The 15,728-nt window shown below is 43.9% G+C and overlaps 1 protein-coding gene across 6 annotated transcripts in view; it reads right to left on the bottom strand.

The window, feature by feature from the left end:
- robo1 (roundabout, axon guidance receptor, homolog 1 (Drosophila)) overlaps positions 1-15,728 on the bottom strand; it is a 226,089-nt gene that overhangs the window by 36,836 nt on the left and 173,525 nt on the right. For all 6 annotated transcript variants that reach the window (XM_065960089.1, XM_065960085.1, XM_065960087.1 and 3 more), the window contains 2 exons: positions 5,065-5,222; positions 335-455 (listed from right to left, as the gene is read on the bottom strand). In XM_065960089.1, the coding sequence (XP_065816161.1) occupies positions 335-455; positions 5,065-5,222 (279 nt within the window). The remainder of the gene's footprint in view (positions 1-334; positions 456-5,064; positions 5,223-15,728) is intronic.

The following is a 15,728-nucleotide window of genomic DNA, read 5'->3' as shown; positions in this document are numbered from 1 at the left end:
TGCTCTCTGTTTGGGACACAGCAGAGTGTTGGGGTCAGAGGTCACTTGTGGTGAAATAGGGTGCAGCTGGTCATAGGAGAGAAGCCACTGGGGGCTGGCGTGGGATTCATAGTTAAGTGTGAGATTGGAGGTCATCTCACACTCTATCTGATACAGGTCAGTGACACCATTTAGCTCCCCGGGAGATAGACGATCAAAGTTATCATCTTTTTCTCGCTGCGCAGAAACAGAAAAAAAACATGTTGTGTGTGCGTGTGTGTGAATGTGCACTGACAGTAAAAAAAAAAGACAACAAATTCTCATTCTTTAAAGGAGAAAAAGGGAGATCATTTACCAAGCACTGTAAGTTCTGCTATTTCACTTTCTCGTTCTCCGACCATGTTTGTGCCGACGCAAACGTACTTCCCGGCGTCACTCTTCCTGGCATTTGTGATCATGAGCTTTCCTCCACGTATCTGAAGGAACAGAAGAGGAAGAGGAGGTGAGAGGCTAAACATGGAGAGGAAAAACAGCAATATTAGAGACATATTTGGATATTTGTTTGACGGAGAGAAAACAGAAACGAGCTTGAAGATTACAAAACATTTCCTTAATTGCTTTTGGAAATTCCTGTGAGTTTTAGTCAGCATTTCAACACAGTGAGGGAAAGTAGTGGAAAACACATAATGTTTTGGTGTTCAATTGTGTTTTTTGGGGGGTTTGTACTGAGCTTTAACAGACAGAAGAACAGGATTTTATCTTCACTTTTAGCGGTTCCCTCTCAGCTTCCACTTGAAGTCTAAAATCACTATCAGTCCCCCTCAGGATAAGCCCAAGCCAAAGAACACTTTCCCAATCCAACACAACTGCAGCTCCCTGAAGTAACACCTGAGGCTCTCCGGGACTGAAAGCTCTTTCCCAGTCGTCTCACAGATCTTCAGGACAGTTTCGTCTATTGTCGGGGGGGGGGGGGGGGGGAATGTTTGAAAGAATAGCTTTCTTGGAATTGTGTCTGTGTGTGCATACAACTGCAAGTGAGAGCAAGTGAGGCACACACACACCGAGTCGTGCATGTGTGTTTGTCCAGGTGAATGTCATGTCTGTTATTTCCCAGGGCTTTGATTACAGGCCAGAGGAGATGCTTTGTTCTCAGGCAGTCAGAGAGACAGCCCCAGCCCCGACACAGGCCCCTCAGTCCTTCTCCCAGCTCGCTAGCATGCCAGTCAGCGCAGAGACAGACAATAGCACGGAGCACCGATGATCTCTGTGCTTTGATGGGGCTTAAGGTTTAAAATACACACATCAGTCGGCGAGAGCAGGACCACCACCTGCAAGCATGTAATCGATACCCTCATTAGGGAGGCACTGACAGAGAACTTGACACACAATATTGCAAAAATGTGCTTTCCCTGTGATTGACATGTTAAAGCCCTCGTACATGTGTGTTCACTTGCAAGCTATGATATGTCTCATTTAATCTTCACTAGTTTTCATCACTTTCACAAGACAAACAGACCAAAAAGCGTTTGTATATGGATTTTTAAAGTGAGTTGAGATTCTTGTGGGATAACTTTCTAACCGGACATATTCTCCTTCTTCTGAGGCATTCCTCAGCCCTCTGCCCCTGTTTAATATTCATAGTAACTCAGGAGGAAGGGGCACTTGAAGAGGCGGTGGAAGCCTGGCTTATTTAGGGCACCCTGTGGTGCTGGAGGGGTTTGAAGTATCATTATGTTACTGTTTGTTTGAGCAAAGGCTTAACAGCTAAAACACTGTGACACTCACAAAGGCCCAAGGTCAGGGCAGACCATCCAGCCGAGAAAGAGGGGGGATGTTATGTTGGGTCCACAGGGCTTAGACATGAGGATCCACTTAAGGCAGCGTCCACTCTATCCATATTCTTACCTCTGTATGTGTGTCTGTGGCAGTTTCCCATTCTCCACAGGCATATTTGGAGTGCCAGAGCAGCAGGGACTCTGAGAGTGGGCTAAAGTAAATGAATGCAGCAGCTTGCCCTCTTTTCCTCTGCATGCATATCCTCTCCCCACAACACAGCAGAGCACACAGTCTGCTGAAAGCCCTGACAGTCTGACCATTATCCCTGCATTACAGGGAGATGGCTCTATCCTGTTGCCTTTTGTCTCATGTCATTTGGCATTGCTGATAATGAAAAAAAAAAAGCCCCCATTCAGTGTGCACTCTGTTGGTATTCACACAGCGGTTCATTTTCCAGGCTGATAATTAGCCACAACTATCACACAAAAGAAGGACAATGCTGCATTTTGGCCATTTCTGATGCCGACAGACTGCAGCTCAAAGCAGACAATGGTCAAGGCTTTAATACTGGAATCTCTCCTGTTTCTGTTTATTTATCCTTTACTTGTTGTTCCTGAAAGACCAGTTTGACAAAGTGGATTGGAATGCAGCCAGCTGCAGCTTAAGGGTAATAGACCAGCTTCACTTTTTATTGCTCAGTGGGAAACTTTTCACAGCCGCCCCACATGAAGTCATGAATAAATGCGAGATGGTACCCAGCATGTCATTTGTGTTTACACACAGCCGACTAAAATAGATAGAAAAACAGGAGGGTTCCCTCTGATGTGTCTGCCTCTCTCTGAAGTTCCCCTCCCTCTTCTTTACGCTGCAGCCACCAAAACCGAGAAGACCCATCCCAGCAATGTGGCGAACTGAGTGAATAAAATCCCTGCTGCAGGTGGTTTGGGACCTCTGATCACCAGCGATCACCAAGGAGACTGCACGTTCCAGCATGTCACATGGTGGGAGGAATGGACTGAAGCAAGCACAACAATGCTGGCGGGATGAGGGGGCCCTTTGACGAGCTCAGCTGTTCATCACATAATAAAGATTCCACCCTCTGCTTCCCCCTGCAAAGTCCTATTTTCGCTCCCACCAAATTTACTAAAGCATAAACACGCTCCGGATATCGCACCATGATTTGGCCTATTTCTAATTCAACTTTATCTGTTAGCATGGGCGTGCACGGGACAGCGTCCAGACTCGCATCTGTCAGCACAGTTGATTACACATACTTAGTGCTACTTTAAACTGCTCATTTGGGAACACTCAGCCTGTACGCTTTTGTGCTTGACAGGAAGTTTACAGTGAGTAACACCAGCTGGTTCAGGCCGCACGGTCAAATCTACCAGACCCTGTTTTCAGCTCCACAGAAGGCCCAACATGGCTGCAGGCTACAAGGACACAACTCTGAGTCATTCAGCCTGTGTCTCAGCAGCCGTGTTCACATCGTTTACTCCAAGGATTTCTCCCCCTCAGTGCACAAAATTGTACATACAGCAGCCAGGATAAGTGCTGGTTTCCACCATGCGGGGGGTAGGAGGGATGATTTATAAACAACAGAAAAAGTGTGTGTACGTGTGTGTGTATTTTTGTGTGTGTGTATTTTGTATTAAGTGGAGATTAAACAAAATTAAAAGAAAAGCCATATGCACAAGAGCAATGTTTAATACTGAGTTAAAACAGGGCTTCTTGTCCTTTAAGTACCCCACCTTTAACACTAAACATTTAACACTGAACATTTAACAGCATAGATTCAATTAATAAAACCCATAAACGCATGTGTTTCCATTTTGTCTTAAAGAAAATTAAGATCAGCTATCTGACACAAATGTCGGGAAATGTTTTTGTTTTGTTTTAAATTAAAGTTTCAGTGATACTGTTGGAACAAACTGAAAGTGAAATATGCAAATAGAAAATACAGCACAGACACAAACACAAGATAGAAGCTTAAATCAAAGGCCACATGAGCTCTCTATTTGCATTCAAAGTTCCGTGCTTGAACCACTAACAGGAACAAATATGACCTGATTTTCTTAATCATAATCTAAACTTAATTATGAGCTTGTTTCTTTCAATTAGTCTGCTCAGTAGCCAGACACGGACTCTTAATCTTCTGCCTGTGCGGCCTACAAACAGACTGAGAATAAGAATGCGTGCACTTTAGGAGTTTGAATTGCTGTCAGGTCCAAGTATGCCCGGCCTCAACTGGCCCTCATGGAGAAAATCTGTGTTTAGTCATTTTCAATCCTCAGCCCAGAGGAATAAATCCCTGTTTTTACTCACTGAATAATGAAAATGTATCGAGCAAGAACTAGCCAAGTCTGGACTCGAGTGCTTCGCTCCAGGCTTACACAGTGGAACATTTCTATTAGGTCCTTGTATTTATTATCTGGGGAACATTTGATTTCCAATGTTTGTAATGAAAAGTCAAAACTTGGGGACCAAATTATTTGTCTGCTCAACAAATGCACAAAATGCAGCCAGAAACTGTAAACCCAACTGGTTATATTGTTTAAATGGGATCCAGACTCACTGAAAACTACTCCCTCCTCACTAGCTGCTCATGCTAGCTGAATGCTAAGTAGAGATCTTCGCTTCCCTAAAGCCATATCCAATTAGTAAAATTACACGCAGCTAAAACTGCCTTCCTTCAATAGGAAAACGAGAATGGACCCAGTTGTGTTTAGTTTTAACAGTTTGAACTTGTACTGTTGTACACAGGGCTTTGGTAAGCTAGTTTATTTAGCTGATTGACACTGCAGTGCTGGCTAAGCTGTTGTTTTAATTAAAGCTAAGTAACCGCCTGTTTGGTTGCAAAGCACACACAGAGTTGTTCAGAGTCTGCAGGAGCTGCTGCTGCTGAGTGCAACTTTCTCCTCTTTGATTCTAGTCAGCTCATTTTCCCCTCAAGATCTGTGCTTCTCCTAGTGGATTTCATCAGCAGGCTATTCCTAATCAATGCAATGCTGCTGACTGATGGAGCAAGACTGATTCTATCTACCCCAGTCATTAAAGGTTGCAGCCACCGATACGGGCCGCTTTGGGCACTGGTAATTGCTATATGTGAATAATGAGGCAAACAAATCAATCTTTCAACAAACCCTGAAGTACTGGTAATGACGTGACCTGCATCCCTGGGTCATTCTGTCTTATACATTTTAACATGTTAACCTTATATACAAATCCATCTAAAGGCATCATGGCTATCAACATGTCAGCAACATCAATGTAAAAGTCGATGCAGTTTACGAAAAAGAAAGGTCTTACCGTGACTCTCTCATCTCGGTCGTCTATGTTCACTCCATCTTTTTTCCAGGATATGGTGGGTTCAGGGTGTCCACGTGGAGGTTGACACTCGAGGACCGCCGGCTCTCCTGCTGCCACGATCACATCTGCAGGGTTTTGTCTGAAGTCGTCACGTAGAACTGCAGGAAAACAGGAAGAGGAAGAAAAAATGTCAGTTTGATTCTTGGGGAAACAACAGAAAAAAAAGAAGCAAAAAAACTCAAAGCTGTTGCTACATTTATGAAGCCGAGGGCAGCTTGTAAAACAGCAGTCAAGGGGTTCTGAAACACATAATTAGTTCTGCACAGATGACAAAATGTATGGCACACATCTTTATTGATTTAGTGCAGCTAGCCAGCGTGAAAACTGTAACAACCAACTATAGCATTGACTAAATTAAACCAAGGTACAAATGTGGATACTACTCTGTATACTGGAACTTCTTTAATGGCATTCTTTGTGCAGTAAAACCTTTCCGACAACAAGCTTTACAAAATCCACAGTGAACACATATTTGTGCCCCTCAGCTTTCACACCTATGACCTTCCTCTTTGTTGACCCCACAAACCTGCATGCACACACATTTCATCATACACTGATCATCTCCTCTCCATCAGCGCTTCTTCATCTCCACCTGACACTTCATATTTACATCCGCTGCACTCACACACGCGTGCTTCCTATCAGAGATGAAAATCTACATTAGATCCAATCTACCACTGCCGCCGTGCTAAAGACTTTTGGTAGGATGTGATTCTTATTTGCATTGATTTCCTGAGAAGAGACGTTGTAAAAAAAAGATGACACAGCCATGGATTTTTATTATTCAGACATAAGAGGTCTACAGCTTTTCATTTCAGACTGCAATCTGGTATTGAATAGATGAGTGGCTTCAAGGAGATGGACAGAGCAATCCCCGTTTTCATTTGAAGCTGAATTACAGAACTTTCCCCACGTAAATTCATTAGTCTTTTCCCTGCTAGCTGTATCAGAACATCACATCAATATCACCACAAACAGGTACCTTCAAATGAGGCAGATCATGGCATATAGGGGGAGAGGAAGCACATATCTGTGGACTGCATATATCTGGTGTTAAAGATAAACTGGAGGTTTATTGAGAGGGGAGAAAGTAATGAAAAAGCAACAAGCTCCCTTCTGCAGACGCTGTGCCAGTAATCATTTTCCCAGCTTCCCTGCATATACATATAAAAAACACATGAAAATACCGCCTGTAAATTTCAGGCCACACACAAAGTATGCAAGGTCAGTGCAGTGTGTGCTTGTGAGTTGTGCACATGCAGGGAAAAGTAATGTGAATGTATGCTTGTATCTGTGTTTTGGGGATGAATCTCTGAGCTTTTACCATCTATTGTCTCACGCTCCTCAGCTCGCTCTAAAGTCATCTCTGTCCCAGATCAAAGTCAGGCTCACCACAGGACCCCTCACCTACTGACAGCCAACAAATTCCTGACTAAACCCTTTAAGCACTTAATTGGTCATCACCAAGCCCAGATACAGCTCTCTGCTTCTTGTAACGTGGAGAGAGAATCCAATCCAGCAGTAGGAACCTGGTCTTGGAGCTGGGATGGGCACATAAAGAATTGCCCCTTTTGCTGCACAGTCACACACACACAAACACACACACACACCTCTACATACAGCAGTTATATAACCTAACCTTCATTCTTATGCACATGAACAAGATTAATCCGATTAATCCGTGACTCATCTGTTGTTGTCACCCATGAAGAGGATGCATAACTCCATAGTAACGTGCACAACATTTACAAGTGTGACCTCCTCAATGTTCTACACTCACTCTGTTCCAATTTAAACTCAACAGTGCAGCTGCAGAATGAGTGAGCTCATTTGGTTTAGTCAAAAGCAGATACAGTCATCCAGGAATGCAAATGTAAACACTAAACATCCGATCTTTTAAAGCAACAGCTCCAACTGAAGAAACACCGTCTAAAGCGCCTTGTAAAAGTCAGCTGTAAATACATGAAGGTGAATGACTGGCTAGACTATAGGCTCAAATAATTCCTAAAAGTGCATTTTTTATTCTTCAGTTATCCCTGTTTTCCCTTTTTATTAAAGGTTTGAACATACTGCTTCCCTTGAGCGTTCCCCTGTTGATTTAAAGTTTGCACACTTAAGAAATTAAAAGTAAAGAGCGTATTCATGCGTTTTCCTGCAGAGTCTGTAATAAATGCTTGGTTGAGTGAGCTCAGTAACTTTAACTGCAACTATAAGTGCACATCGTCTCCTCTCAGCAGGTCTCTACATCCCCTGCCGGCCTCACTGTAACTCTTACAGCCTGCATGCAGATACATCTGTCCTTCTGGGGGAAAAAAAAAACTGTGTATGGAGTGGAAAAGAGGAGAAAAAAGGGATGCTGTATCGACTTGTTGGAGGCCAGAGGGAGAGCTGGCATCAACCAGTGTTTACACCAACAGCCCAATGACCTCCACCCCGAGAGCTCGGCCCCCCCATCGCTGCTCCTCTCTCCTCCTCCAAACCAACACCTCTTTGTTATAAACACAGCTGAGTGCAGCGCAGCAGACAGCCCCTAACATCTGCGCAGTGGAAAAACAAAATCCTCTGGGATGGAGGCAAAATGAGGGAGAGGGAGACAGAGGCAACCAGACAGCCAGACAGACAGACGGACGTAAAGAGCCAGATCTGGATTGGGTACAAAGCCCAAACTCTTCCGCCAGAAGCTCCATCAGATCCGGAGCTGTGGTGGAATCGGTTGCCTTTGGCCCCCCTGGTTTCAATAAGACAACCAGCATCCCCTTTTCCTGCGCACATCCTGCTTGCCAAGTTGTCCCAGAACTGGGTGAAAAAATGGGATAGACAGCTTCTCACACTGTCCTTAAAGTGTGTGTGTGTGTGTGTGTGTGTGTGTGTGTGTGTGTGTGTGATGTGGTCTGTGTCTGTGTTTGGGATAATGAGCCTACTCTACCATTCTGTCTCTCCAGTGAGCCTGCAGCTGTCCCCTAGCAGATAATATTTCCTGCACTATTAACAGGGAGGCCGAACTCAATGTGTGTGTGAGTGTGTGTGTGTGTGTGTGTGTGTGTGTGTGTGTGTGCGTGTGCGCGTGTGCGTGTGTGTGTGCAAAGAGATTTCAGTGTGTGGCTTAATGTGTGGAAATGGGCCAAAGTCACAGGTCTCAGCATGAAGACGCCTCTTTGTCCGTCCTGGATTTGCTCAAATATGCTGATGATGGGATGAAACAGAGTAAATATCCGGCCTGGACAGATATCAGAATGCTTTGTGGAGGTAAAGGGAATCTATTCTGCGTTGCATTTCCTCTTTTTCATACAACAAAACACATCCTACCTCATCTCTTTGTAATGCCCCGCTGTCAAACAAAAAAAGCTGACTGTGCATAAAACAACCATACTCTATCAAAGCAGAGGCTTAGTTTGAAGTAGCTAACATCTGCAGGGCCCCGCGAAGCCCACTTCAACCACACTCTAATGTTGCTTATGATAAATCACTCCCCTGGTCCAAAGTAGCAAATTGGAGCAGTGCCGAGGCTAACGCAATTAACTGCCATCATCTCTTACATCCAAACGATCTTGTAAAGGTCAGCTGAGATGGCGGCTCTCAGTGCCGAAAACTCCCAGGTTCATCACCCCAACAAACTATCCCCACTCAACCCGCACACACACACACACGGATGCGCACGCACGTATAAACACACACTCTTCCTCAGGAAATTGAAAACAGATGTTTAAATGTCAAATTAAAATGAGATTCCCTTGCTGCCCCTCCAACATTAATGAAAACGGAGACCTAATGCCACACGCAAGTCTGGGTGGGGAGATCAGATGAGCTTTGTTCTGAGGAAATTAAACCAAGTACAACAAGCCTCCACACAAATCTTTGGAGGGATACAAAAACAGACCCACAAGGGAATTAAAGATTGATCAGAAGGCACCGGGAGTCAATCCTGCTGAGACACAGAGCACAGCAGGGGTCTCGCCATTGGCTCTGGGTTTTTTCCCCTTGAAACAGAGTGGACGTTGCTAACCTCTTAAGCCAAGCAGAAGGGAAAATCAAGAAAGGAAGCAGAAGAGTAGAAGTAAGGGAAAATAAATAATCTGCTCCATATAAAGGAGGGTAAACTAGATCCCTTCCTTGTGGTCTCACTTCCTGGCTCCTGAATGTAGTTCTGCTTCTTTCAAACCGGACAAATGTGCTTTTTTTTTTTGCTTCACAAGATGATGCAATAGCTGGATATGAGGCGTCAAACATGGTCAAATATTACCCGAGGACATAAAAGGTAAGGGCGAATAAACATTGCAAAAAAACACAGAGAAAATATCAAATGGCTGAGCGGCCCCAGATGTTTGTTTTGTATATGGTGGCAACCTGCAGGAGAACTGATCTTTCTCTCCCACATGCTGAATGTCAAGGCTTTCCCTTTCGATATAGATGTGCATTTCAATGTCTGAATATCAGACAAATATGAGTCAAATAATAGAAAATCAGCCCAATGATATTTCACAGAGAGAGATATCAAAACAGCCCCCTTCTGTTACAAAAAGAAATAAAATAGGGCTTGCATAAGCTCCACTGTAGTCCATCTCTACTTTCTACTTTCTGTACAACATAATTCCTCTGCCCCTACAGTACATCTGTGTTGTTTATGCCATAGGCAAATAATCTGCCTTATTTGCACTGTAGCTATGTGCTGAAGTCTTCCATATTGTTGTTCTTCACCTCGCCTCCAGCTCTGTCCTCTGGGACAAACACCTCCCATCCTCTCCAGCCGTGTTTCTACCACTTTGTCTCGGAATTTCTCTCTCCCCTCTCAGCATTTGACCCCCTTATCTCCCCTCGCTCTCCATGCTCAAACACACACTGAGCAGCTTACATCAAAGACCGGCTCGTAGCGATGGCTTGCTAACCCATGCCACTCTGCTGCAAAAGGCTGCTGCAGGTGGATAATCTGCCAGCGGCATGCGTACAGAAAAGTGTGTTGGAGTGTGTGTGTTTGCACTGCATAAATCTGTAGTTTTGCTGGTGGGTGTGAAGCTATAACAGGACTCCGACTGTACTCTAGAGAATCACTGCCTCCCTCCTCCTACTCGTTCCCTTGTTCCCTTCTGACCCCTCCAACAGGGAGATGAGATTGGACACGGCAGGCTCCCCTCTCTTTCTCAATCTGGCTCTCGTTCTTTTGCTCTGAGCTCATGCCCTCTTGTCCACCGAGCAGAAACTTGATTCTATCCTGCAGCACGAGAGCGGCATTGAACAAGCCCATAATACTTTATGGATAGATGATTTATATAAACCGAACATGAAAGAAAGCTGTAAATAAAAGAAAACATCACAACAAAGTCACCCCTGTCTTTTTCTTCCTGATTTTTTTAAATGATAGATTTCACATTTATTACTCGAAGCATTTTTGATAAATCATGTTGAAAAACCAATAGAGGCTCCTGAGACAACCGTGACATTGAATGCGAGGTCACATCTGCAGAGTCACATTGGTTAAAAAACACCTGACAGTCTAAGAGCCTGATTGTCCCGCAAGACACCTTGTGGACACCCGTAAATATGTCGACAAGAACAGACGCACTTTAACCTGGACCGGGCCTTTTTGGGTTTGCACCTGCACGCCAACATGCCCGTGAGGTCATCCTAACAGACTCGCATGTGATGTCATCATGTCACAGAGCCGAGACAGGATGCCCCTGTTAGCTCGAGTAAATGAAACCATGTGAGTCCGTTAGCAAATAAATAGAATTTAGCCTGACATACCTCAATACTTCACTCTATGGAAGAAATAAATAAATAAACTGGGTTCAATTTGATCTAAAATCATTGGACGACATCTCAACAGCTGTAGGGATATACAGATTCAAATGTAAACCGCACTACGTATAGGGGGAAAAAATCCAGCTTTTGCTCTTGATGTGCGGATTGAAGCAGGGGTAAAGGCATTTACTCTGTGCTGTGCCAGGTGATTACAGTCTATAACCTGGCACAAGCATCCGAGCCAGATGGCTTTGTGGACCTTTCAGTGGCACAGCAGAGGGCATGTCTGCACTCGCTGTGGCCCGCTGAGGCTGCAGATAGCCGAGGGTAGAGGGTTCAACCTCAGCGCTTCATCCTCACACTTCTAAAACACATGCACACCTCATGGGTTTCAGTATCCAACTGCAATTATGTCTGTACATAAAGAAACACAAACATCTGCACACACACAGGCAAGCGTGCGCACACACACATGCACGCGCGCACCACATAAAGGGAACGTTAGCCCACAGCCGCACAGACAGAGAGGCCATTGAGTGCCTGTGTTTGTTTAAATGGTCGTAAGTCTTCTCGTCAGGCTCAGAGAGCGAAAAGAGAGAGATGGCGTTCAGCGAACACGGCGAAAAGGCACAGAGGGCAAGCAAGGGAGGCAGGTTTATGTGAGTGACTGAGTGAGTGAGTGACTTGGCACCTCATAGTTCAATAAACAGTGCCTGTGTGATTGGAGAGCTGGGTGAGCAGAGGTGGACTAAAATAAAGAGCTTCAAGTGCAGGCAGGAATGTTGGAGAAAAAAGAACAGGCGAGAGGTAGTCCAAAAAATGTTAGAGAGGGGATACAAATCCCATAAATCCTGATAGATGCAAACTATGTTGTAAACATCTGTATGGAATTATCACATCTAGATTTAATGATTTAAAAACATAGGCACAAGCCATTTTTGGATTTGTTAGCTGCTTAAAAGATCAGCCAGTGTTTGCTGGCTGCATGTGCAAGTTATTTTAAGGCAGCCTTCCTTCTGAAGACTATCATACCTGTTGTGGAAAAACAGCATCAAGAATCTGGGTTATTAAACACACTAAGACGTATATAGTTTTCTCATTAGAGCAGGCCAAGTTAAATCAAATATTCCGTTTACACAGCATAGAGCTGATGCCAATGGAATTCATTCTGTTTCCATTCCCAAAAACAGCGACGTTTCACAATGCAGTAAAATAATAATGAGGGAGAAAAAGGTGGGAGAGACAGGTAAATCAAAGTATTTTACAAGTACACGTTGCCTTGATTCGCAGCGCAGTTGCAACAAAAGCTAACGACGTAGCTGAAGCAGCACAGAGAGAAGCATGTCTATCATGTGTCCTCATTTCTAGGTGGAGCTCTGCTGTGTACTCCCCGAGGACCATGGAGGAGGATATTGAGAAACCTCAGTAAGTTAGCTGTCACCACTCGCTGTGTTGTGTAGAGCCTGGAGCTCTGTGCATGGACACACAAAAGAGCAGATGTAACATTATAGCACACACTCACATGTACACCTGTACATTCTGCTCTCTCATTCAATGTCTCTCTCTCTCACACAACACGCAGGAGGTAATGAGGCTCTGACCTGCCCTCTGTGAACTGAGGGAAAGATATGCATTCTGTATAAACATGTATAAAACATGGGCATAAAAAAATCTGTTGTTTTGGTGTTCGAGCATGTCCTAAAAGTAGGAGTTATTTGCAGCTAAAATATATCAAACCTCCACATTCTGCTGAACTTTTTTCATTAATTCTTAACTCAAGAGTGCTCATATGAGCAGCAACATAAATGTTTCAGCCTTTGTCTTCTAATATCTGACTGTTGGCTACAACTTTCTCTTCTTTACGATGTGTCTTGAGTTGTAAACTGACGACTGACATGCCTCACAGTAAGCGTGTTCCTAATAAGTATATCCCTCGAAGGATCTGCTGTAAACGTTTCCACTGCAAACACTTCTTCTGCAGAAGAAATAGTTCCAGTGAAAACCGCAGACGGTGCCTTTTCTGGAGGATCCACAGTAATGAGGGCATTGATTCTGGAGAGGAATACTTCAGTGCTGTGAGCTCCACAAACAAAATCTAGTATCTTTGTGGCTGGATAGGGGAAGAAATCTCAAAAAAACAAACCCAATGGATTCATCTTCATGCCTTGTTTAGGTAGCTTACATTTGTCTTCTTTGTTTATAATTACAAACAGAAAATTTCCTCTTCCTTCACACCATAATATTTCACTTTTTCCTCACTGCTGTTCTCCTGTCTCCTCTGTCTGCATTGAGCTTCACCAGACTGCACTCGTCTCTCTAAGTCTTCACACTGTAATGGGATTTTACACAACAGACAACTGGTGTAAAATGCAGATTGCGCATTCGTCACCATAGAATGCTCATTACAGTAAATCCCTTTACCTCCAGAAAAGCAGGCGTAAACACGGAAAGAGCCGTGGAATATCTTTATCCACTTGTGCCTTAATCCCCCTGCGTGTTTTATGCAGCTCAGTTCACATTGTGTCAGTTATGTTGGCTGACAATATCTCACTGTGAGCTGCCCTCCCGTCTGTGTGGCCTCCTCTCCCAGCATCTGCAGAGATGAGGGCCTTATTAAAACAATCTTCCCAATTAACATTCCTGGCCCCTGGAGCCCCCCCCGACAGCCCTCCCCCTGGACCTCCTCCAGACCTGACCCCTCCACGGATCTACAATGACAAAGAAGCTGTGTGGGACTCGGACCAATCACGGGACCCTTGAATATGACTGAGACTGAGATGGGGGGGGGGGGATGTGAGTGAGGCAACTTGTTTTTCTTCCTGATCGAGAAACCCAAATCTTCATGGTCATCTGTTTTTACATGTGTGTTTGTTTGTGTGTTAATCTGCAGAGCGTGTTAGTGAATGGAACCGGGTTAGAAGCAGATTCAATAAATGCACCAGTCAGGGCAGCAGAGTCACCGCAAACACTCCTAATTTGATGTGACATGCAATGATAAGGGCTCATTTGGCGCTCCTCCCTGAGCTCATGATCCTGCTCAGGAAGGAGTACTGTAAGAGGAGCCTGTCAGCCAGCTAACTCACACCATCAGAGAAATTACATCCATAAACACAGCTTGCTTTCCCGTGGAGTGCCATTTGACCTGCCGCTTACCCTCTTCTGAGCATTTTGGAACATCTGCAGCCGATCTTTTCACTTCTTTATTAGCCTGAGATCTCATGAGGAGATTACACGACGCTCCCAGGTCTCTCGCTTATCTTCCCAAAACAAAGATATACTATCGACAAACAGTGGAGACTGATACAGTGTTATTCCAGAGCGGCTCTGTGCAAACAGGACCGGGCCAGAGGGAATGAGTTCCTGGGGTGGAGGCCAGAGATGAACCCTTTGACAATGACTGTGGGTCTGGCTTTGATTCATGTCAGAGATAATGAAAATCACAAATATCAAACAGCTCCTGCTGACCTCCGCTCATCTGGACTTTCCACCGTTTAATGTTAGAAAACTTTCACAGCTACATTATGACAAGGAAAACAAATCAACAATAATTGTGTGTTAGACGTAAAACAGGATGATACATTTAAGATCTTTGATTAAACTAAATGGTGGAGAGGTGCTAATTTACAATGTTTATGTAATTCAGTGTTAAATTTAAACTGCAACATAGTTTCTCATTGTTCTGCAAAGTGTTTGTAATCTGATTGCCTGAGATTGATTATTTCTGCCTCCACTCAAATGTCAGGGGAAGTCTACCTCACTAACTTCAGTTTTTCACAGAGAAAACATCCATCAATCACTCTCCTGATTATTTCCCAACATTTTTCAGATATGTCGTTCATTTTAACCAGCGTAATTTGGCCGTTATAACTTGCTAACTCCTGTTAGGAGAGGCAGGAGAGCCGATTAAGAGAACAATGTAGTTAAGGCAACATTTAGATTATAAACGCGAACCTGCTGAGTCACAGAGGAAAAGAGACCTGAGTTGAACTGACACTTTTTAGAGTATTTTTTAACAAGTGTTGTGAGTATTTACTGAGTTCAAGCTCTAAACAAGACATTTTAAAAACAAATAGTCAAAATTCTTTTTTAAGGTCAATTCTGTGTGTTAAGCTGCAATTGAAATAGGCAGGGGTGGATCCAGGGGATGGGGAGGAGTGGCCTGAGCCTCCCTTAAAATCTGAGGGCCACCCCAAAATCTTAAATAGATTTTCTATTTGCCTTGTCAGACGAGGGACTTATGTTTAAAAAAATATGTTGAGCTAAATTGGGAGTTAAAGTAGATATGATGGCTATAGAAACTGTAAATAAATGCAAAACAATTGTGTGAAATACTTTCATCATCCCTGCAGAGGTCAGCGCCCCAGTTGGTCCATCACAGTCCAAACAGTCTGGATCAGTCCCTGGAAACAGGGCGTGTTCTTTCTACTCTTTACCTTCTTGGACATGTGTTAAAAATTGGCATGTGTTTGTATAAATAAATTCAACCACAGATGTAATTGTGATTACTCTTGGACCATTTTTCAGGGGCACATATTACAGTATGGAAGAAGCATTGAAGTGCAGGCAGGTGTGTTTGCTTGTGTTTAACTTCCCTGCTGATTTCGCTGCCACTCTGTTTGGGCTACACCTTATTAATGCATGTTTAATGAGAGCCAGTGGACATACGGTGTACCGATGTTCTCTCTCTAACAAATGTCAAACAAGCTAATTCAAAGCAGAATAGTTCGAAGTCTTCCTTTCATCTTAAATTGGCGTAATGGAAATTGTAGCCTAATTCACTGAGTTTCCAATGAAAGTCTAATTTGATAGAGGTTTAGGAAACAGTAGGAGTGAGGGATGGTCTTGGAGAACATCGGTCTTGGTCGGGA

The sequence above is a fragment of the Labrus bergylta genome, chromosome 11 (assembly GCF_963930695.1).
Source record: "Labrus bergylta chromosome 11, fLabBer1.1, whole genome shotgun sequence".
NCBI lineage: Eukaryota > Metazoa > Chordata > Actinopteri > Labriformes > Labridae > Labrus > Labrus bergylta.
The sequence above is the reverse complement of the archived record's forward strand: the minus strand, read 5'-3'. Positions and strand labels throughout refer to the sequence as shown.